This window comes from Gekko japonicus, unplaced genomic scaffold, assembly GCF_001447785.1.
Source record: "Gekko japonicus isolate JY-2015 unplaced genomic scaffold, Gekko_japonicus_V1.1 scaffold1268, whole genome shotgun sequence".
In the NCBI taxonomy this organism is placed as follows: Eukaryota; Metazoa; Chordata; class Lepidosauria; order Squamata; family Gekkonidae; genus Gekko; species Gekko japonicus.
Window position 1 is genome coordinate 433646 of NW_015174311.1, and position 24922 is coordinate 458567.

Below are 24922 nucleotides of genomic sequence, written 5' to 3' on the forward strand. Positions count from 1 at the left end.
TTGCTTTCGAACTGCTAGGTTGGCAGGAGCTGGAACTAGAGACGGGAACTCACTCCGTCATGTGGCAACTCGGGTCTCGAACTGCTGAACTACTGACCTTCCACAGCCTGCAGTTCAGCGTCTTAACCACTTGAGCACCTTAGAGATCAACAAAATTTTCCAGAGTATAAGCTAGCATGAGTCAAAGCTTACTTTGTCAGATACAAGAAAGAATAAAGATTCTCTTCTGATGAGTGTCAATGTGTTGATTGTGATAGGCAAATTGCAACGGAGAAATATAGAGTTTTCTAGCTTTCTGTTCTGGACCTAGTGCATTTCTTTGAAGAGGACAAAACCTACAGAAACTCTTGATATACTGCCATCATCCACCTCTGATCTATTTTTCTCAGAGTTGGTGGTATTCTTCATTTTTTAAAAAATATATATATACATATGGACTTACACCTCCCAGTTCCTTAAGATCTTTTGCTATTTTTTCAGAAAGGACGTTGGATGGAATATCAAGATAAAACACCTTCCCAGTAAGTGGTTTGTGTCTTAATTTATCTGATTTTGTAGAATCTTTCTTCACAATTTTCAAGGGAGGTTTACTTCCATCTGGTCTTCCTTGCATATCACCTATAAGCATAAAAGAAAGTTTAATCAGGACTTAAGTATGTTTGTGTATGTGGGGAATTTCACATTACCCTTTTAAAGCCGGTTTTAAGCCGTTATTGATCCGTCTTGGAGTAAACCGGTACAGGGCTGCCATTTCACACAAGCCTTTTCCCTACCAGTAAAGAGCCGTCTCTGAAGCAGTTTGCATTTCAGACTGCACTGCTTTTTCCCGCCCCTTTTCACCCACGCGGGCAATCGCCATCTTTTTTTAACGTTCATTTTAGAGTGCTATAGCGCTATAGCACAACAGCAAAATAGCACTATAGCAACCCCATTGGAATGCCTGGACTCCACTGGGATACATAAGATGGCTACATCTGCCACCTGGAAACAAGTACCCCACTGGATACAGCCTTCAAACGGGAGATCAGGGCATCAGTGATTTTTACCAATCAGCGTCGAGGGATTGTATGGGCAGCAATGACAGGTGCCTATGCCCTGACAGATGCCCTCTGATTGTACCTGGGGGGTGCATGGCAATTCTCCCCCCCCTCCTCCTGCTAGAGAGATGAAGGAAGTGCGTAAGCACCTCACTCAAAGCTGCTGTGCTGCTGATCATCATTTGCAACACCTCCAGGATCAGTTGCAACAAGGTAGTTATGGACAGTGTTCCCTCTAAGCTGAGTTAGTGGGAGCTAGCTCACAGTTTTTTGTGAGCCTCCGGCTCCCACATTTTTGTCTCAGCTCAGGAAGGACAGCTCCGGAGCAAACTAATTTATGCAGCAGCCAAATCGCTCACTCACAGCTTTAATGCCTGCAGCTCACAAAGTAGGATTTTTGCTCACAAGATTCCACAGCTTAGAGGGAGCATTGGTTATGGAGACCATGACTAATAGATCAGTAACCTCTCACACAGTCACACAAAACCACTGTAACCACATAAGCCTACCACTCACCAACTTCAACTCACAAAGATAAGGGGCTTGCCTCCCTGCCCTTTATACCTGACCCAGCTCTGTGTCAGTCACTTCCCAGCCAATCGCCTCTTGGCATGGATGGGTGCACTTCAGGCTGGGTTAGCAACATCGGTCTCACCAATCAGTGATGCCCTGATCTCCCGCTTGAAGCCTGTATCCAATGGGGTACTTGTTTCCAGGTGGCAGATGTAGCCATCTCATGTATCCCAGTGGAGTCCAGGCATTCCAAATGGGGTTGCTATAGTGCTGTTTTGCTGTTGCGTTATAGCGATATAGTGCTCTAAAACGAACGTTTTTTTTAAAAGACGGAGATCGCCCACGTGGGTGAAAAAGGGCGGGAAATCGCACTTCAGAAACGGTACAAGAAATTGAAGACCGCTTGAAAGCAGTTTACAGGTAAAACGCTTCAGCCACGTTTCCTGAATGGGACAGAAACGTTTCTGTCTGAAAGTGAAGATTTTTGGTAGGGAACCGTTACTAAAACGGTTCTGTCTGAAATGTCAGAGCAGAAACCGTTAGGGAACCGTTCCTGTACCGAAATATATGGGCTGTCTGAAATTCCCCTATGTATGCTAACCAAAGTAAATACATTCTGTTGAGAAAAGCAAAGCCACATTTTTAGGAAAAAAACCAACTGGATTTATTGAGGCTCTGCTTATCTTCTTATACACATGTGTAAGAACATCAGCAGGTCTCAGGCTTGCATGCCTGCTATCTTATGTGTCTTATGCAATGCTTAAATAATGAGAACCTCAGTTGGAACCACAGAAATATGCAAGTTCCATGTTCATATATACATAGTATCTATTGGTTTACACATTACACTCTGCATGCACGGGGGGGGGGGGGGGAGAGAATGTGGTGAGGTATACGATTAGGTGCCAGTCCCACCACATTTCGAAGTTCCAGAGACTGAATGCAAGGTTGTTATTACAGAGGATTATAATAAAATAGACCAGACTAGCCTGGTTTTAGAGAATTTCTGTAAACTGTAATGGAGCTGGTTCTTTCTTTTTATCCTGTGGATATGCCACTCATGTGTTGTATAAGTGCTTACTAGCAGTCAAATTAGTAAAAATTCATGATCCATGGTTATATGTTACTTGTCATTAGCTCCCCTCACTCAAGAATTACAGTAAAAACTAACTCCAGTTTCCTGTGATATATGAACACAGGTGCACAAATTAACCACAATTACTCCCCCCCCCAAGCCAGAGTTCTAAACCCAGTAGAGCACAAAGCTAACTCAAGTTAGCCCACACATCTGCACTTGTATGATACAGGCAGTCAGAGTAACTTTATAACTGCTATTCTTTGCACAGAATGGATTGGGGCAAGGGACACACATTAAACCAGCAACAATTTGGGTTCATGCACGTAGCTGAATGTGATGTCTGAATTTTTTGTTTTCATTTATTAGATATAAATACTTTGCTTTTCTCCCCATTGGGGACCCAAAGCAGCTCACAACATGGTTCTTCCCTTGTCTCTTTTATCCTCAGAACACCTTTGTGAGGTAGGCAAGGCTAAAAGGCTAAAGGTTGTCCAGCAAGTTTCCATGGCAGACTGGAGATTCAGGCCCAAGCCTCTCAGATCCTAGGATTCCAACCACTGCAGCCTTTATTGTCTTCAATACCTAAATATATGGCTGCTCCCAAGACATACAAACATGAAGCAAATTCAGTAGATTACCACAGAATAAACAATTTTAAGAGTCAGCATGGTATAGTGCTTAAGAGTTGTGGATTCTGATCTGGAGAACTGGGATCGATTCTCCACTCCTCCTCCATATGATCTGTTTGACTAAATGGAAATCTAGCCTAAGGAAGTGGCAACAAGATATACAAGTTAACAATAATACTGAGAAGGGAAAAGTAGTTTTAATTTCCAAGAAAGCAACTCCTCCTTCACAAAGTTCCTTCAGCAGCTACATTTTAAAGTCTTAATTGCAAGCAGCTGCTCTGCGTGGCTATATTTATATTCTATCAACACATAGTATGTCTATGCAGAACAAGCTGTGTAACACTGAGATCTGATCTCCTTTATACAATTATCTGCTTATTTACTTTTGAACAAAAACAACCCTACCTTTGAGAATGAAAACAGACTAGCTCTTTTCTGGCACGATTTTCACAAAGCACACCACAACAGCTTCTAGAGCACAGCATTTACATTCACTGATGAATTATCAGAAACGTGAAACAATTAAAAACTGAACACGTGCTCCGACTAAAATGCAAAAGGGGAGCTCCCCAGGCTCCTAAGGAAAACGATGCCTATTACCATGAGAAAGGAACATCGAGACACTTACAGGGAAACTGTCCTTTGCTGCTGCTTTTCAAACCGCTTGGTTTCATTTTCCTGGGAAGTTACATTTTCTCTTCCCACTCCCTGTGACGGTTACTGCCTGCAAGGGAAACAGTTCACAGAAACGGACTTTTAAAAAACGCTTTGGTGGAAGAGGTGGAGTCAGCTAAAGATCCCGAGACGGTCGCCTCCTGTTCCTCCCTTGTGCCCCTCCAGCCTAGTCCTCCCCTCCTCATTTCCACTCACCTTAGCTTCCCCCCCACCCCCACCCCGCGTCCTCCGCCTCCGGGGGCAGCGCCTGGTGTCCAGCGCCGCTTTCCCCCCGCGGCCCCTTTCCGTACCCGCCGCCCGCGGAGGGACGGTTGACGTTTGAACTGTGCGTTCCCGCCGCGTGAGCCGACCGTTGCCCTCTTCCTCCGCCATCTCCTTACCTCACCATAACGGGATCCATGGAGCCCGGCGCGGCCACTCGCGCTCAGTACCTTCGTCTCCCGGCCATAGTTGCTCGCTTTTTCCCGCCTTTGGCCAGCCCGGCCTACCAGAAGCTCCTGGGGCTGGCCTTGCCTTCTTGCTCGGATTGAGCGGCGGCGCCACCCACCGAGGAGGAGCCTCAGCCCGCGGCCCCACTCGCCTCGAAGGGACCTGCCGGGGAGGACTCGGCATCAGCCCCTCGGTCGGGTAAGCGTCGGGCTGCAGGGGGGGGGGGGGGGGGGGGGTGGGAAGAGGGAGCCTTCAGGCTCTCCATGGGGGTGGGGGGGGAGGCGGTTAAGCGGCCTTATGGAAGCGAGGCGCTGTAGGAAATGCCGGAGGAAGAGAATGGGCGTCCCTGAGCGTTGAGTGTGGTCTGCTTTATGGAGGGAGGAAACTGCTTTACTAGGTACGGCAGGAGATGCGCCTGCTCTGCTGCTTGGGAGAGGGGACGGGTCTGGTTAGTAGCGCGCACACACACACACACCCCCCGCGCACTTTCCACATTTATTTGCTTCATTTATAAAAGGCTGAGGCTGAAGGCGGCTTACACAGTGTTAATCAAGGCAACCTGTAGTGTCACGGCCGTTTAATAAGATTAATAATATCTTGATCTTGGTCAGCAGTGATACATTCTTACACTTAAGGATCTTATCTAGCTCCTTCATGACTGCCCTTCCCAGTCTCTCCTTCTGATTTCTTGGTTGCAGACTCCCTTTTGGTTGATCATGGAGCCAAGGAATAGAAAACAATTTAACAGTTTCAATTTCTTCATCATCAACCTTATAGTTGTGTGATTCCTCTGTAGTCTTTACTTTTGTCTTCTTGATGTTCAGTTGTAATCCTGCTTTGGCTTTACCTTTCATCAGAGTTGTTTCAAGTCTTCCCTATATTCTGCCAGTAATGTGATATCATCTGCATACCTCAAACTGAAAGTTCCTTCTCCCAATGTTCTCGCCATCTTCATCAAAATCTAATCCAGCTTCCCTCGTGATAGCTTCTGCGTGTAGATTGAAAAGACAGGAGATAAAGTACATCCTTGTCTTAAAACCTTTGCCATTCTGTTTCTCCATATTCTGTTCTCTTAACAGTAGCTTCTTCAAAGTATAGGTTGTGCATCAAAACAATCAGATGTTGTGGCGCACATGTTTCTTTTAAAACCAACCATAGCTTTTCATGATCCACACAGTCAAAAGCTTTGCTGTAATCTATGAAACACAAGATGATTGACTTGTGAAATTCTCTTGTATGCTCCAGTAGCCACTGTAAATTTGCAATACGATAGTGCCTCTTCCTTTTCTGAATCCAGTTTGAAAATCTGATATTTCTTGTTCCATATATGGTATCAGGTTTTGTTGTAAGATTTTGAGAATCACTTTACTCATGAAAAATTAATGTGATGGTCCAGTAGTTGCTACAGTCTTTGACATCTCCTTTTTTCAGAATTGGAATGTAGATTGAGCATTTTCAGTCTGTAGGCTATTGTTTTATTCTCCATATTTGTTGGCATATTCTTGTTAAGGTTTTGATGAACTCTGTTTCTGTGGCTCTAAATAACTCTATTGATAACCTATTTCTGGTGATTTGTTTCTCCCAATGGCTTTGAGTGCAGCTGTCATTTTACATTATAAAACTGTAGGTTCTTCTTCAAAATAGTCTTCTTTGATGGAATCTGTCATCCTTTCATTTCTTCTGTATAGTTTTTCAAAGTATTGTTCCTATCTTTTCTTTATTTTGTCCTTTTCTGTTAATGTATTTCCACATTGAGTTTTCAGCATGCCTAACTGTGCTTTATATTTTGCCTTGATTTCTTGGATTTTGTGGAACAGATCTGTTTCCTTTTTTGTTGTTCTCTTCTATTTATCTACAATAGTTATCTTTATGTGCCAGTCGCTGGAACATTGCATTTAGACTTCTGATTTTATTACTATCACCTTTTGCTTCTTGTCTATCTTTAGGAATTTTAAGCGTCTTGTTAACCATCTATTGAGGCTTTTCATTTCTTTTGATCACAAGAATAGTCTGCGCCTTGTTCCTTGATGATATCTCTAGTTTCAGCCCATAGTTCTGGTTCCTGTTCAATTGAACTTACTTAGTAATGAAAATCTATTCTTTATGGCAATATAAGAGACCTAGAATAAAGTGGAAAGTGATGCAGGATAGAAAGGAAAGAGGGGGAATGAGTGTTCCTAATTGGTATATATATTATCAAGCGGCCGCCCTAGTTTGGATAAAAGAATGGGTAACCTTGGAAAATACAAGAACTCTTGCATTAGAAGGGCATGATTTGTATATGGGGTGGCACGCTTATATATGGTATGAAAAAGATAAAATTTATTCCAATTTTGGAAGACATGTGTTAAGAGGAGCACTGAATATCATATGGAGTAACATAAAAAAATATTTTATAGAAAGACCCCAAAATGGGTCTCCCCCCTAGAAGCTTTTATTAACCCGTCATTAATAACAATGAGTAAGAAAGAAAGTTATCAAACTTTGTTAAGTAGAAATAATAAATTAAAAACAGAAGATAAACTACAACAAGAAAATAGCTTAGTATGGTGGGAGCAGATAATGTTAAGAGACAGATACAAAAAAGATATGCTAAGGGGATTTGAAGATCAAAATAATGAATTGGATAAAATCTGGTTGTCCTCGAACGACAAATTGATACAGAAGTTGTATATATTCTTGCTGGATGATTATGAACAAGATGAAATAATTAAAACGGTGATGTTTACGTGGATGAAAGAAATAGGCAAGAAGATAGAATGGGAGCAATGGTCAAAAATTTGGAAAACCAGTAAATATATGAAAGCCATTGCATACAAGGAAAATATATATAAAATGTTCCACAGATGGTACTGGTCCCCGGATAAATTAGCCAAATGTTATGTTGGATACTCCAACTTATGCTGGAAATGTAAAACGAATATAGGGACCTTTTATCATATGTGGTGGAAATGCAGTAAAATACAAGGCTATTTGAAAATTGTGCGCAAGATAATTCAAGACATTCTAGAAAAGAATCTAGCATTAAAACCAGAAATATATTTGTTAAATATAATTCCAGATGGCTATAATGTGCAAGAATCATATTCATTAGTTTATATAATAACAGCTGCTCGACTACTATTGGCTAAAAATTGGAAATCTGAGACAATACCCTCTAGAGAAGAACTAACGCTGAAGATATTAGAACTAGCAAAAATGGATAATTTGAGTTTGACATTACAAAATAAAAATGAGAAGGTACATATGAAGAGATGGCTAAAGGTGTATAAATGGTTAGAAGAATTGTTAGAAGTTTAATGACGCTAAAATATATGTAATGTATACAGATGGAATGTCCGATTTGTTAAACTAAAATAAAAAAATTTATACAAAAAAAGAAAGAAAAATCTATTCTTTAGATGGTCTTTAGACTTTTCAAGAATGTTGCTTAGATTGTATTTTGGCATTATTAATGTCTCAGTGTTTTTCTTTAGCTTACCGGTGGGTACCTACTCTTCAATGGCTTATTCTTGTCTGAATGTATGGGGACCACACACAGTAGTATTCAGACAAGATAAAAGAACATGAACGACATTGCAGACCGGGCCAACCTGAAAAATCAGAAGTGGCTGAACATAGCCTAACTCAAACAGGACACAGTATTTTATTCCAAGACACTGAAAGGCTGGACAACACATCCAATTAACATGTCAGATTACACAGGGAAGCCATTGAAATTCATAAATATAAACACAATTTCAACAGGAAAGAAGAGAGTTTAAAAATAAATAGGGCATGGTTTCCTGTCCTGAAAAACACAAAATGCTCTACATCTTACAATAGATCAGGCTCGCCTGGGTTCTCCAGGTCAGGACAGCAACTGAATATTGTTATATCATTATACTAATCTGTGTATCAGGTTCTTTGAATTCCCAGCTTTCATTTTAAAACGAAGTAAGTCTCTAGTCCTTTTCATTGTGGAGATACAAGGAAAATATCTCTTAAATAAAAGGGGTTAATTCCTTAACTTCTTCAAATGAAAGCTGTAATAATGTTATAACGATATAATGCTATTCAGTTCTGAATATTAAAAATAAAACAGGCACTGATTAATGGCAATGGACTAAAGTGGCTACACCAACTGTCTGTTGTTAGTTCTGTGCAGTTTAAACACTTCTATACTTAGTTTTCAGAATTTGATCAAATACTTGCATTCTTAGTTGCTTGTGAATAATGCTACATGTTATAGTTTTTGATCTAACTTTTAAAAATAACTGCAATGTGCTATTTTACTTGTTTTTAAATGGTTTATGTTTTTCAAGGAGTAAATGATGGATTCCAAAGAAAATGGATTATACAAAGTCACAACTTTTCAGCAAGCAATTTCTTCTTGTTGTGGTGCTGTTATGACATGTCTTTTGGGTAAGTATAAATATTTTAAGCCACTTTGGCTATTTCCACAAGGTTTTGTCCCGCCTTCCCCATAGCATCGTATGGATACGTGCACTTCCTGAGGTTTCCCTGGCTTGTCTCTGATCTTTCGCAAATTTTCTTTGTGCTGAAGTTTTGGGAAAGATTGTAGCAAAGCCTGGGTTGCTGCCATTTGGGCAGTAAAATTCAGAATTTCACAGCCCTGCCCACAGCAGCTATTTCCCCACAATTGCTATGGGGGGGAAGGGGCTTTTTTAAATAAGCAGCTCTATTATTGTATCAATACAATGATATAATAGTATGTATAACAGGTTCTCTGAAAAGTCTCTAGTTCTTTTGTTATGGAGATAATAAGGGAAAGGCATATCTCCACAATGAAAGGGGCCAGAGTCATAGGCTTTTAAAAAATGAAACCTAGGAATTCAGATAATCTGTTACGCATATTGTTGTAATGTTATATGAATATAACAATATTCAATTGCCAACTTAAAAAAAACTGAGAAAAGAGAAAGAAGCAGTGCTGCCACTGCTGCCTTCTTGCTTGCCTGCCCAGCTTCTTCCCTTCACTTTCCCCTGTGATACCAGCATTCCCCCCTAACCATCACTGCTTGTTTGCCCTCTGTCTCTGCCCTTCTCCTTCCTCTTGAGCATCCCCATTCCACTGCCACCAGCAGGTACCTTCATCCTCACCTCATGACCCTAACAGTGTTTTTTGTGGTTGTTATGAAATCCTAAAGAACGGTGATCAAAACCTTGCAATGCAATGTCACAAGATCCCTTTTCATTTACATTGGCTCCTCCGTCAGGGGTGGGGGTGGTTTAAAACTGTACTGGTGCATTGATCCACACTCCAGGATCCAGGTTCAGAATTAGATACAATGAACATAAGAACGTAAGAGAAGCCAATGTTGGATCAGGCCTGTGGCCCATCTAGTCCAACACTCTGTCACACAGTAGCCAAAAATACCAGGTGCCATCAGGAGGTCCATCAGTGAGGCCAGGACACTAGAAGCCCTCCCACTGTCCCCCCCCCCAAGCACCAAGAATACAGTGCATCACCTGCCCCAGCCTGTGAGCTCCTATCTATACCTTGTGGCTAATAGCCACTGATGGATCTCTTCTCCATATGTTTATCCAGTTCCCTCTTGAAGCTGTCCATGCTTGTAGCTGCCACCACCTCCTGTGGCAGTGAATTCCATGTGTTAATCACTCTTTGGGTGAAGAAGTACTTCCTTTTATCTGTTCTAACCCAACCGCTCAGCAATTTCATGGAGTGCCCACGAGTTCTTGTATGGTGAGAAAGGGAGAAAAGTACTTCTTTCTCGACCTGCTCTATCCCATGCATAATCTTATAAACCTCGATCATGTCACCCCTCAGCCGTTGTTTCTCCAAGCTAAAGAGCCCCAAGCGCTTTAACCTTTCTTCATAGGGAAAGTGTTCTAACCCTTTGATCATTCTAGTTGCCCTTTTCTGCACTTTTTCCAATGCTATAATATCCTTTTTGAGGTGTGACCAGAACTGTACACAGTACTGCAAATTAGGACGTATCATCGATTTATACAGGGGCATTATGATACTGGCTGATTTGTTTTCAGTTCCCTTTCTAGTAATCCCCAGCATAGCGTTGGCCTTTTTTATTGCAGTCACACACTGTCTTGACATTTTCATTGAATTATCTACTAGGACTCCAAGATCCCTCTCTTGGTCTGTCTCTGCCAGTTCCGATCCCATCAACGTGTATTTATAGTTAGGATTTTTTGCTCCAATGTGCATCACTTTGCACTTGGCCACATTGAACCCCATTTGCCACGTTGACGCCCACTCGCCCATCCTCGACAGATCCCTTTGGAGTGCCTTGCAATCCTCCCTGTGACACAACTTCGTGTCATCTGTAAATTTAGCCACTTCACTGCTTACTCCCAACTCCAAATCATTAATAAACAAGTTAAAAAGCATCGGACCAAGTACTGATCCCTGCAGTACCCCACTGCTTACTACCCTCCAGTGAGAAAATTACCCATTTATACTCACTCTCTGTTTCATATTAATCAGCAAGTTTTTGATCCACAAAAGGACTTGTCCTTTTATCCCGTGACTATTGAGCTTACTTAGGAGCCTTTGATGTGGAACTTTATCAGAAGCTTTCTGGAAGTCAAGGTAAACAACACCTATTGGGTCCCCCTTGTCCACATGTTTGTTCACTCCCTCAAAGAACACTGAGACAAGATCTTCCCTTACAGAACCCATGCTGAGTCTTCCTCAATAGTTTTTGTTCATCTATGTGCCTATTAATTCTTTTCTTAATAATAGTTTCCACCAACTTACCCAGTATCGAAGTCAGACTGACTGGCCTGTAATTTCCCGGATCTCCTCTGGAACCCTTTTTAAAGATGGGAGTGACATTAGCTACCTTCCAGTCCTCAATGATCTCGCTATGGATCATGTAGAGAGTTAGCTTCTCCACCAACAAGATCCAACAAGATTGGAAGAGTGCGCAGGGCTAACTTCAAATAATACCTGTATTGAATTAGGTATAATAAATTATTATTGAACTTACATAAATTTTCTAAAGGGTCTGTTTCTTACTCTTTGTTTTGTGGTACACCTCTCTTTGAGAAGACAATCATTTCTTTATATATTGGGAATTATGATAAAATCATTTGAGCCAGATGAGACAGGTTTTATCCAAAGCAAGTCTACTGAGAAGTAGTCCCATTATTTTTCATTGGGGCTTACTCCCAGGAAAGTGTTCTTAGGACTGCAACCCTTCCATTTCAAGTGCTCATAAGGAGAACTTTAAAATCAGTAGATAAGAGCACAAAGTATATATCTAGTTCATCATATTTGTGTCCTGATTCCTGAATAAACTGTTACTAATCTGGCAAGAATTTCTTCAGCCATGTAATCTGGAGTTTGTTTATAGTAATGCTGATATTGTATTTATTCTAACTCATTCATTTAGTTATATTTTTAATTTGTGAGCCACACATAAATGTATGAAGACAAAGAAAATTCTTCATTTAAAATATATATATGACATTGTGTTTTGGGTTTTTTTTGCCCTAGTGACACCTCTAGATGTTGTCAAAGTCCGACTACAAGTCCAGAGCAATCCATCCCTTAAAGGTACATCTGTAGTGACTGCCTTGTTTTATACTTTGGTAATGTGTTGTGAGTGTGCGAGGGAAAGTGTGGCATGTTGATTACATATATGCAAGGGTCAGAGTATGAATGTTCAATTTAATCCAGAGTTAATAATAATTCTGATGCTACAAGGTGAAAACATGCTTAATATAGGAGTAAAGTGGAAGAATTAAATGGGAAATCATATTTGTTCGTCAGCATTTCCTTCTTGGACAATATACATGAAGTTCCTCTGACATATAACCACATCACACAGGGAAGTCAGAATAGCAGTGTATTAACTAAGTGAGAAATATAATACACAGGCTTAAACCTTAAGATGACTTTTCCATACACATACTTCCTACACATACAAATATGCTTAAAGTCATTTTTTGTCACCTTCCCTGTGTTAAGTCTGTGTATAAGTCTGCTTGTTTATTGCCTTCATTTTTTTACCAGGAAAATCTTTTCTGGATTCTGATGGCCTTACAGATCATGTTTGTGTCTATGAAAATGGAAGCAGTAAAACTGGTCACAAGGCATCTGGACGGTTTAATGGCATGAGGGTAAGGTGAAATATATGCACAATCCCACAAATACTAGTTTTCTAATATAAATTAGTATTTGTTAGAAAATTAATTCTATATATCCAAGGTGTTTTGTATTCAGAAAAGGAAATGAATACACAAATGTTAAATACTTACCATAATCATTACTGTGGTAAAACCTTGCCTAGATTTTGAGATACTTCTGTTTCCCAAAAAATAAAAAGTTTGAAAGTCAGAAAGCTACTTCAAATAAAATCTTCAGATACAGCTAGAATGGTCCATCTGTCCTATTTATTGGAACGTATAGTGATTTCAGATGCCCAATGACATTAGCAGGCAAATGACAATAGTAGGTGAATAACAATAGGAGGCATGGTTAGATTTAGGTGAGATGCAGAGGGGTAATAGGTCTTGATTCAATCCCAGTGGATGCATTGTCTTGAGCTTCATTATCAATTGCAATTCAGCAGTCTCTCTTTCTGATCTCCCTTTGAAATAAATTTGTAAGAGAACTGCTACTTACAGCTATTAAAGTAAAAGCTATGAGATCAGTATACACTATTCTAAATTTCATCCGAGTTGAAAGAGGTGGTCTTGACTCCCCCGTATGTTGAAGGTGTCCCTATGTAAGCTTCCGTCCTAGATCAGTTTGGGGACTGAGTTTGTTAGATCAAAAAAGCGCAAAGGGAGCAAAAAGTAAATTTGAGAGTGTTTTCATGGGGCTGACTTAGTTAAAAGCACTTTTATCATAGGGCATTCACCATCCTACAAACCACAAGCTTTTCAAACCATGCCCACATATATGGAGCTACTTTTGTACATATTGGTGGCCAAAACTGCAGATCTGTTTTGCTTATTACATTGTTCAAAAGTAAATACTGTTTCTGATACTGAGTGAATTTCTGTTTTATTTAAAGTGGAAAGCTAGCCATATAAGCCCAGAAATATAGGATGAAATGTATCAGCCTATATGGTTGCCAAACTGGTGACCTGTGTTATGTTTATTGTTTATACTGCATTTAGTCTTAGCTTATAATGTCTTGTTATTAAGTGTCTGAAGCATTTTTGGTTGACTAATAAACTGAACCGATTTAAAAAGTTGATTAGACCAGAATAAAGGAATAGCTATGACAGTAAGAAATCAAGCTAAAATATTATTGATATAAAAGAATTAGGTTTTATTGCTGACATAGTTGCAAGAGTCCTGCTGGAATTTTCTTAAACTACAATCCTTAGAAGGATGTAGCTGCTTAGAATACCTGTAAGTTACTGCTTTCTGTGCCCTCAAAGTTTCCTATGATAGTTAAGCAGTGGCTGTAAAATTTAGTTGTATGTATCGAGACCAGGCTTGCTCTGGTCTTTCTGAATCATTCTGCCAATACAGCTGTTTTCAACCTTTTTCAGACCTAGAACTCACCTTTAATCCCAGGAGACAGCATGGGAACCAGTGAGCTGCAAGCACACAGCAAGCAGTCACAAGAAACCAAAGTCATGTGATAGGAAGAGGAGGTGCCAGAGTCTTTGAATTTGCCAGTGCTAGTAAAGGAATCCTCTTCATTGCTGAGTGACCTGTTCTTGCTTTCCTGCTGCTGCTCTTTTCAGTTTGTGTGCAAAGAGAGCCAGAAGGCATAGCTCCTGTGCTCTCTATGTATATGTGCTAGCAGCATAAAGCAGCAAAAAGGCAGCATTATGTCCCAATCCAAGACCACTGTGTTGTAAGGCAATATAGTTACAATAAACCAGGTAGATTGTCCTATGTTCATTTGAAACAAAGATGTCTATGACTGCTGACCACCTCTTGGTAAGAAGAAGAAGAGATTGGATTTATACCCTACCCTTCACTCGGAGTCTCAGAGCGGCTTACAAACTCCTTTCCCTTCCCCTTCCCACAACAGACACCCTGGGAGGTAGGCAGGGCTGAGAGAGCTCTGAGAGAACTGTCCTTGAGAGAACAGCTCTGACAGAACTATGGCTTGCCCAAGGTCATCCAGCAGCTGCAAGTGGAGGAGTGAGGAATCAAACCCGGTTCTCCGAGTCCACGCACTTAACCACTACACCAAACTGGCTCACAAGCAAGGTTCTTTAGATTGGGATTCTGGTAGACTTTATGGGAGGCATAGAACTGCCTCCTTTCTCTGTCTCCTCTTCCTCAGAATGTCTAGGTAAATACATTATATGACATGCCATTACTTCATTGTTCATTTCCCTGCCCTGCCTCACACTGGCAATTGTCCATGAGAGTATAGTGAAATAATATTGCTACAAGCATTGTGTTAAATGTTGAAGAAAGAGCGAGACAAAGGTACAGTTGGACTGCCAGAACTCCATGTTTTTGGCAACATTTAGTTAAGTCGTTACATCAGCTGTATAACTGCAGAGATGCTTAGGGGGAAGGCAGGCTTTCAGATATTTAAAATAAATAAATATTTTCTTCCTATTATAATATTTGTCATCTATCAAACTTTTCCTGAGTCCTGATGTTAGAAACAAACTCTTCTCCCAAAATATGGACACATGCCAGTTTTAAGGATAAGGAAGCCTAATTATAATACAGCTATAACTGTTCACATTACTGGCAGTGATTAGAGCCTTGCTGCACAGTCATAAACAGAGTTATACCCTTTTAGGTCTATAGGAGTCAGTGGACTTAGATGGGTATATGTTTAGGATTGCAATTTTTGAACAGTGATATTTTTGCAGCTTTTTTCATTTTCCAGCCACTGGAATAACAGACAAGGTTGATAGAAATTTATAGCCTTTTATTTCTGTACTTGGATCTTTTAGGATGCTTTTGTGAAAATTGTTAAAAGAGAAGGTGTGAAAACACTGTGGAGTGGACTGCCTCCTTCACTGTAAGTCACGTTTTCTTGTTGTCTTGGATAGTATATCTCTGCTATTGTATTGGCAGCAACAATACTGACAACAAACAGAAATCCATAGAGAAAAAATACTCTCTTCACCTCCCTCATCCCTGGTAGAAGCAGACGTGTATATATTGAAAAGTAAGAAGTAAATAGTATAATGAGTGTAGTTAAAATTAAATTTAAAAACGTTGTTAATCATATGTCTTTCAACCAATTGATAACATCTATATTTGAATAAATTATGAAGTAAATATTATTTAATATGGCCACATGTATTGCAGCAGGCTCAGAAGCTGTATTCTATTCCATGTGAAAGAGAATATTTCTTCAATTATAACACCTGTATTTCTTGGCAGGAGGAGTATCTGTGTTATAGTAGGGGACCCTCAATGAGTGGAAGGGGGAAGGGAGGAATCATATCCCTTCATGACAGGTTCTCCTGAAAGTTCCCACCTTGTCCCCCCTCCCTTTGCAGAGCTGATAAAAACTTTTCCAGTTCCAGCTATGATTGATACTGAGTTGTAGGGCATCAAACCCAAGGAAGAGACAGAGTTGCTGGTATTGTCTTACAAAGGTAAATTAGTACTTGTGCCCAGATAGTTCACAATACTCAGCATTTAAAGAACTTGTAAAAAGTTGTAAATATTAAGAAAATGGTCAGGGGAAGGTGGGTTGGAGGGATGAATTTGGGTGTAGTAATTATCACTGGTACTATCCAGAAAGTGCCTATGGTGTACATGGAACCTATTCTATGTAATATTCAGTACTGTAATCGTAGTATTTACTAGAGATATATAATATTGTCCTCTTGAATATTGGAAGAATGCAACATATCTGCAGCAGAATGTGCAACTCTGTAGTGATATACAAACATCTCTTCTTGAAAGAATATCAGCTGTGGACATGTTTCACAAAAAAGTCATTTAAAATAGTTTAGAGGCATGATCATATTTTAATTAGTTAACTGATTGGTTAGAGGGAAGACAGTTAAGTGACCAAAAGATTTCAAATGATTGACAGGTCTCACTAAATATTTATATTTATTTTAGAGCAGTGTCAGTTCCAACAACAGTAATTTATTTTACCTGCTATGATCAACTACGTGATGCCTTCATTTCTAAACTAGGAGAAGATAATGACTACATTCCACTTATTACAGGTGGCATAGCCAGATGTGAGTCAAATGATCTCTAGTATCTAGTTTCCTATACAACATCTTTTCTGTTGAACTGTATTTAATATGGATTAAAAAGGAGTTGGGTGGTCGCATCAGTTGTCACAAGAATTGTACAAGAAACTAACCATTATGACTTTCAAGTTGCACTGTTACTCTTCTGTTATGTGACTGTAGTGTTTGTATGTAGACATAAAAGAAATGTCAAATGGTTTATACTCCTTAGAATTAAACAAACCGGATTTTTGCCAAGGGCAGACATATAACAAAGATTAAATGATCAGGAGTGCCCTTTGCACACTCCTTCCTCAAATTTCTCCTCCCTTCCTTTTCAGCACTAACCATTGTTAAAGCTATGTCTGTACCATGGTTAAGTATAGTTGCCCTTATATTTTTATTTATTGTCTGCAATTATATCCCACTCCTCAGCCAAAAATGTGACCATTGCTTACAATTAATTGTAACCAACAGCAATATCATTATTTTCAATAACAAAATAAAAGAGCAACATAGCTTCACAGTTACTTCTGAGCATTTTTTAAAGCAACGGTTAACTAGTATATGCAGTCCAAGAAGAAAACCCTATAGGCTTTCACCAGTGACATAAAAATAGAAAGAAGTCCAGTTAGCAACTTTACTGCAGCATTCTGGGCCAGCTGTAGCTTCTTAACCTCCCCCAAACAGTGTCTTATGTACAGTATATTGCAGTAGTCCAACACAGGTTACCAAGGCATCTTTTGTAGTACCTGTATCTGTTGTCTAGAAAAAGGCACAGTTGAACATACGATGAACATTGGGTCATCTATTTTATATGCTCTCCATGACCTTTCCAGATACCTGTAATCTGAGATCCTTTAACTGAAGGTACCAGGGATTGAACAGAACATTCATTGAGCCACAGCTACTGTCTGTCTCAAACAGTATGATGGCAGCAAACCCGTTTGTATAAATCTGATCTACCCCAGTCATGTATCAAGTGGGGAGTTGAAACAGTTTTAAGAGAAAAAGGGATGTACAGATGAGGGGAGCTGAACCCCCTTCCTGCTTTCTCTTTCTGCAGACCTATATGCCTCCTCCCCCCATCCAGTCAGTCCTTAATATTGGAAGTGAACCCAGCTGGGAGAAAACTGTTTAGGGCAAGATCTACAGGGTGGTAGACTGTGGGAAATGTGCATACAGATGAAGATGGTTCTTTAAATTGGGTCCCATCTTTTTGTTATACAAGATTGGAGCAAATTCAGGTTTAAACAAATGAGACTGTTAATATATGTTGCTTGACTCTCAAACTACAAAACTGGTCCAGTAGAGCCTGCAAAGTTGTTCCTTCGGTAGAAGTGCAACCCCATTCAGAACAGACTGAGGCCTCATGCTAATTCCTAGATCAACTGACCTGCCCCCATCAGCAACTAAGTTTGAGCTTGTTTGTTAGACTGCAACCTTCAAAAAAATCCATTGTCTCATTGGGGTTTGCAGAGTAAAGAAATAATTTGTATATCACCAAACTGCACATCTTCAAAAGACCTCATGTAACTTTTAAACAGCTTAGAGGATAAAATGAAACCTTGCTGCCCTTCACAAGTTAGTTCCCAGGGAATGGAGCAATGATTCCCCAATATTACCTTCCATAAACCATTTTTCTGATAGAAGTAGAACAACTACAAAGCAGTGTCTGCAGATCCCAGTCCTGCAGCCACAAGCTATTCTGCTTCCTTGCCCAAGAATGGAATATTCAGTTGGTCTATAATTTCTCAGTCCAAAGGGTCCAGTGAGGACATGTTCAAAACAGGTGTTACAACAGCATCTTTAAGGGGCCCAGAGACCTTACAATCTTCTGTAAGGAGCCCTTAACCACACCCCTCATCAAATAATCCACTCTCTCCCAGGATGCTAGAATTAGCCAGGTACACCAAGGATCTGATGGTTGTAGAACACTTGGCTGTTTAAAAGAAAAAGAAAAAACCTTGCCCATATCCCTAAGTTGCAAGAAGAAAAATGCATTTGAGCTAGGGTTCCCAGCAACCTGTAAGAAAAGTTCTGTCCATTTAATAGAGGCTTAATTGGTTACCAGGTGATGTTATTTACCTCTGTGCCATGAAAAGCTTCAGCCACCCATTTCCACACATTAAGAATCTATTAAAGGGGACAGGACATTTTTATCCTGGCTGGTTGGCAACCTTAATTTGAGCAGTTGCCAAAAAAAAACCCCTTGAAAACCCTTATTTGACATATTTCCAGGCAAAGAATCAAAATCAGAGTGGATTCTGCAAAGTATCAAACATGTCATAGTTCGCCATACCCTGGTCCATAAGCCCAGATCTCATAAAACCATAAGCCACTAAGAAAAGCTCTGCTAGACAACTCTGCACAGTAGTGACAGAATTTGAAGCAAGGGTTTTAATCAGATTTAAAACTAATCTTTGTTAGGGGTTACTTTGAAGGTGTAACACTAACCATATTTAGTGCTGTGATGAGGGAATGTGCACAAGGAGGGGAGGGGAACGCAAAACATGGAAGAGGAGGAGTCCAAAGGACACTCCCTGTCTCTTTGCCAGGGCTAAAAGGAAGGGACACTTTTCTTCTGTACTGTATTTTATAGTAGATTTTCAAATATTTCAAACAAAACTAACAGGAAAGGCCAGTTTGTTAATACTAATGTAAATGGATTCTGACTTGTTAAGATTAAGGGGACATTGAAATAACTTTTAATCTGGGTGGGTGGGAAACGGTATAAGATGAAAGTTCTATTTTTAAATAAAATCAGTGTTAAAGAGATGAAAAGCCATATGCTTATATTTAATATGTAACATTAAAGTTAAAGTTTTAGTTGTTTAAAGCCAACATTTCAAACAGTATCTAACATCTTGATTGCTCACCATACAAGTTTGAATTTGCTGTGTTTATGTCAATAGCTATCTCCATTATGTAATTATTCATTCTTGGTAAAGCATCAAAAAAGTGTGAAAGAAATGCAGAAAGAAAATATATTCTCATAAACACTCATGGAAAAACTGCTTTATTACCAGACATCTTGAAGTACTTTCTCTTATTTTTCTCAATTATAGTGGGTTCGGCTACTGTAATCAGTCCAGTTGAATTGATCAGGACAAGAATGCAGTCTCGCCAGTTAACTTACAAGCAGTTGTGTGCTTGCATTAGTAGTAATGTTACCAAAAATGGCTGGCTTTCACTCTGGAAAGGATGGGGTCCCACTGTTCTTAGAGATGTTCCATTTTCAGGTATGATTTGGTTTTCAGCATCAGAAGTTCCTGTTATATTCTTTAGCTGCTGTAGGTTTTTTTCTTTCTTTTGATGCTTTTACAAAATGGTCAGATTGGTTAAGTCTAAAGAAAAATTCAGTTCAGAGTTCTGATCCTTAATTTGAAGGCCCTAACAGCTTGGGGCCCAGGGTACTGGAAGGACTGCCTCCTCCTGTACTGTCCAACCTACCAGTTAAGATCTTTCTCACAAACATGTCTGTTCTCTGTGTTCTTCCACCAGTGGTGAGGCAGGTGGTGACCAGGTACATGGCTTCTAGCCTGAGAACTGTTTTATGAGACTTATTTTTTGTTTTAAGCAGCTACATGTTTTATGTTGGTTTTATGGTCTAGCTGGATTTAGAATGCTGGGTTTTAATAGTTAATTTTTAATGACTTATGCTGTTGTGTTTTACTTTGTAAGCTGCCTCAAGCAGGCTCTCTGGAGAGGTGGCATAATATTTTCAAAATAAATAAATGCAAGGCATTGTTTGTCACTTGTGAAATATGGCCATGCAGAGACATATCCCATTGGTGCCTATGATAATTACATAATAGTGATGCAGAATTGTTTCCTCTCTACCATGCCAGTAGCATTGAGTGGAACTTTTAAAAACAGATTTAAACATTTTTATTACAATTTTGGGGAAGCTTGCTATCATGTTCCATCTCAGCATATGATTGTTCTTTTAACCATATTTTTTCCTAGGAAACAGACATCACCTCCCTACTGTGCTAATACTGTGCCACTGTATGAACACTTTAGGGTTCATTATTTTAAGCTGCATTGCAAACAAGTCTTCAGAAGTTATCAGTTTGCCAATTTTTATTAGTCTGTTGGCCCTCACATTTATTGGAGTTAAAACATTTTTAAATCTTTAAGATCCTTAAAAATAATAGTATGCAAACAGCTGATCTGGGATTAGAATAATAAATCAAAAGAGAGAAAGAAAATACTAGTTGTAACTTGAGGCAACACAATTAATTTTCCTTTTCCTTCCAGAATCCTAAAACACACACTTATTTTGCCCAAGTGGATATGCAACAATCTGATCCTATGCCTTTTTTATGTGAAGTTAACATAATGATAAATGTTGATGTTGTTCAGCTGCTGTGCATAGTTGGAAATAAACCCTAATTTACTCAGATTTCCTTCTAACTAAACATGTGGAAACAGAGCTGTGAATGAACTGCATCTAAAAGATTGGGATTTACTCCCATAGCTACTGATACAAATATTTTTTAAAAAATACTTTCAGATTCCAAATAACTATCCAACAGTAATATGGGTATTCCTCCCCCTTCTGTTACTGTTATTATGGGTGATCTATGGCAGCAGTCTTCAGCTTTCCCACCTTTGAACACCAAGAAGCAGTAGGGATCTCCTGAGTTGCATGCACATGACATCAGAGACAGGTGACAGGAAGAGGAGGAGCCAGAGCATCCAAACATAGTTGTACTTAAAAGGAATCCTCTCCAGTGTTGAATGAACTCACCATACCATCCTGCAATTACACCATACCATCCTCTAACACAATTACTAAAGCACAGTCAGGGTAAACTTTGGTTGATTTAGCAATTGCATCATGATCCTGCAAATCCCTTTTTAATTATAGTTATTTGACAGTCAGGTTCTTGAATGCTGCAGTTTGTCAGGCCTGGTGCAGACAGACTTTCAAGTTTTGTTTTAATGCTATCCATGTTCTTTGGGCCAAAGAATTATTTCTGTAAACCTTTTTATTTATAGGTTGCAGACTCAAGATTGAAGGGGTTATATGAACAAAATACTGCCATTAGTAATATTAGGGAAAGGACAATTTTATTTTATTCCATAATGTGATATGAGCAAAGGTTGTACCATGACAAATGGTTAATAGATTTATGGAAACCTAGGGTTTTGATCCAGTTGCTTGCTGAACCTTATACCGACGTTGGATATTAGATCATTAGTGTACTTTTTCCATTTTCAATTTGTCTTCTGTTAAAAAGAGGTTCTTGTTGCAGTTTTCTGACTTCTGGCATGTTATGCTCTTTTTCCCTAAAGCGCTTTATTGGTATAACTATGAATACTTCAAAAAAAGATTGTGCAAGAGATCAGGTAAACATGAGGCAACATTCCTGATCACCTTCTCATCAGGAGCAGCAGCTGGTTCTGTAAGTGTCTTGATGAAAATGTTAGATATGATATGCAAGTTTTTACCTAAAAAAATGAAAATATAGGAGCCTGAGACTGATATATTGAAAATAACATTAGACGTTCCTAGATCCCATTGAAATAAATAGCACCTAAGGATCCTATTTGTTTAAACGGAATATCAGCATGAATACCTTTCTTTGTATTGGATGCAGTCACTGTAATCCAAGTCTCTATATATATTCGGATGTACATACAGCACTTTGCATAGACAGGGTACCCCTAGTTATTTCAGTGGAAGGGACAGATCCATACATGCAAAGAAATGCACACACAGAAAGCCATTCTAAGTGAGAAACTTAATGCACTTAGGCCACAATCAAGTAAAAGTGTTTAAGCCTGTTGGAATCCATGGTGTGCTTAACTCTGTTGGGTTGTAGCCTAGCCACTTCTCATTTTACTTTCATTAAAAAAAAAAAGAATGGAGCAGCAGTACCTATTTTCAGGAAGACATTATAGTTGTACATGGCAATAAAATAAGTCAATATGAGTCAGCCTTAGTCTGTATATTAATAGACATTATTATCAGGGGGGCTTGATGACACAGGCATGGGAGTATTGCCTGGGCCGCTAAAAACTGTATATGATAACTGCATAAAATTCAGTTATACCTAGTGTTTTGAAACAGGTATTGTATTGTGTTAATCATTTCGGTGCTTTAAACAAAGCAAGGAGCTTTACATAGTTCACTCCTGTGCATGTTTGTTCAGAAGTATGTATATGCTATATTGCAAACTTGCTGGTTTCCCTTTCTTTTCACACAGAGTTTTTGCAGTAAATACTATTTTGATTCTGTCTAAGCACTGAATTTTATAGGAATAGGCTCAGGCTTTCTGTTTAAAGTGTAAAATTTTGCAGTGCATCAATAATATGCTTTCTGTTCCACAAACTGCAGTCCCATTCAGTTCCATGGGACATTAATACTTGTAATTGTATGCTAGATTATGGCTAACAGGGCAGCTGTAAAACTGTCAACCAGCATGTATACAGTATATATTTTATACTTGCATTGACATTGGAACACTGGAAATGTTGCATCTGACTACTGTACAATTCTTCCACCAGATTGCTGCTTTATTAACGTTACCATTTGATGTAGTAAAAACACACAAACAGACTGAAATTTGGGAATCTGAAACAACACCCAGTAAGATCTTAATCTTTTGCTAAGCATCTTTTTTCCAGATCTGCCATCTAATGCAATATTTAAGAAATCTCCTCCTGAAGAGTTCTCACCATCATCTGTACCTTTGTAACACTGTGGATAAACGACTACAGCGTATACTATGTTGCTGGCCTTAAAGAGTGTTTGGAAGCTGCAGCTAGTGCAAAGTGCAGTTGTCCAGGGCCAGCCCATTCATTAGGCAGCTGTAAGCAATTGTTCAGGTTGCCCTCCATCCATCAGCAGGCTTGGCCCAGCCCTCTTCCCTCTGCCTTGTCTCCTTGGCAATGGGTGAGGGTGGCAGGTGGCAGTTTCCTACCTCACCTTGATGCCTTGCCTTGGTGCGAGGGGTGCAACGAAGGCAGGCATCATGCCACCACACCTTGCCTCACCTAGGTGCAGGGACAAGGAGGATGGGCAGCTGTTTCTTGCCTCCTCTCACTACCTCCCCTTGGTATGGGAAGGTGAGGATAAGCAGTGGCTTCCCAAGGGCACACCTTCCCTCTCTGCAGTGGGAGAAAGGCACGAGCAAGGATTTTTTTTGGGGGGGGGGTGTATTGAGTGATCACTTACCCAGGGTGAGTGTGGGTGAAACTTTGCCAGTCCTCCAGCTGTCTACCTCTTATGGGTTAGATCCCATCAAAGATCGGGGGGGGGAGTTCTGTTATCCTGTGGCAGCCCTCCAATTCCATTTCATGTTACTCATGGGGGTCCCCTGTCCCTCAGCAGCAGCATTTCAGAGGGCATTTTGGGCTGGTTTGGGTGCAGAAAGGTGGAGAATTGCTCTTTCATGCATAGAATTTAGGCAAGATCTAACCCTACATGACCAGGAAGGTGAAATCATTTTCAGCCAGTTCTGAAGAAATTGCCCTGGTTCTAGTTCAAAGGGCTGGTGCTGCAAAGTTCTAAAAGGAAATAATCCAATTCATCTTAGAGAACATCTTTCTGTACGAAAATATTGTTCTGAGTTCACATAGAGAGGCCTTTTTCACTTGACCTATTCATAGTAGACAGAAAACTTGTAGAAGGAGAACAAATTGTACATGCATAGGCTCCATCTTCATTATGGGGAACACTGCTTTTTTAACATTCCTGACTAGGGATTTGAACAACCCAGGAAAATGGAGGATCTTCTTCGTGGTCTCTGTGCTTCACACCAATGGGATCTAGTGCGCCTGCGCTGGATCTGCCGGTGCCTGGCCCAACTCAGCATGCTCAGGAGCCCTAGTGAGCATGCCCAGAAGGGCAGGCACGGACATCCTGCCAGTTCTTTCCTTACCGCCGCGCTGAGCTGACCTGTCTTCGAGAGGTCTGGCCGGATCGTTGTTTTTCGTCACTTTTAGTGATCAGCTCTCAATTTTTTCTCTCAGTTTCTCTTCTATTTTCCTTTTTCTTGTCGTTTTTTTTTTTAAAGGAGAGTTTCTTTTTTCATCGTCTGAGGTAAAATTGCCTTTGGGCCGCCGCCACCCCCCCCCCCCCCCCACCCCTCCTCCCCCTTTGGTCCAAATTGGCTCCTCTAGACAGTCATAAGTACTGTATTTTCTGTCTTGGGGAGACCCACAATCCTGACTCCTGTAAACATTGTGCGCAATTTTCAAACCAAACTCGGAAGAACAGAGCGGCATGCTTGAGAGTTTTCCTCTTGGAGAAAGCGCTTCAACCGATGGCTGACCCGCTGGTCACTTCATCCGTCGCTATGTCTTCCGCTACCGACGCATCGGCTTTGAAACCGTCGACGTTGAAGGCTAAGTCTGTTTCCAATACCGAGAGGTCGAAACCGAAACCTAAGGTACCAAACGTTCCTTCCACAGCGTCACCCCCTGCT

General features: G+C 40.1%; 2 protein-coding genes across 2 annotated transcripts in view; one reads left to right on the forward strand and one right to left on the reverse strand.

Annotated features, from left to right (window-relative positions):
- Positions 1-4468, reverse strand: part of DBF4 (DBF4 zinc finger) — a 40912-nt gene extending 36444 nt beyond the window's left edge. The window contains exons 1-3 of the mRNA XM_015424137.1: positions 4313-4468; positions 3886-3981; positions 443-618 (exon numbers count right to left, since the gene is read on the reverse strand). Coding sequence (XP_015279623.1) covers positions 443-618; positions 3886-3931 — 222 coding nt within the window. The 5' untranslated portion in view covers positions 3932-3981; positions 4313-4468. The remainder of the gene's footprint in view (positions 1-442; positions 619-3885; positions 3982-4312) is intronic.
- A 29-nt stretch (positions 4469-4497) lies between these two features.
- SLC25A40 (solute carrier family 25 member 40) overlaps positions 4498-24922 on the forward strand; it is a 27337-nt gene continuing 6912 nt past the window's right edge. Inside the window, exons 1-9 of the mRNA XM_015424138.1 lie at positions 4498-4559; positions 8666-8765; positions 11842-11901; positions 12361-12467; positions 15234-15301; positions 16363-16487; positions 19550-19723; positions 21786-21895; positions 23001-23082. Of these exons, the coding sequence (XP_015279624.1) occupies positions 8672-8765; positions 11842-11901; positions 12361-12467; positions 15234-15301; positions 16363-16487; positions 19550-19723; positions 21786-21895; positions 23001-23082 (820 nt within the window). The 5' untranslated portion in view covers positions 4498-4559; positions 8666-8671. The remainder of the gene's footprint in view (positions 4560-8665; positions 8766-11841; positions 11902-12360; positions 12468-15233; positions 15302-16362; positions 16488-19549; positions 19724-21785; positions 21896-23000; positions 23083-24922) is intronic.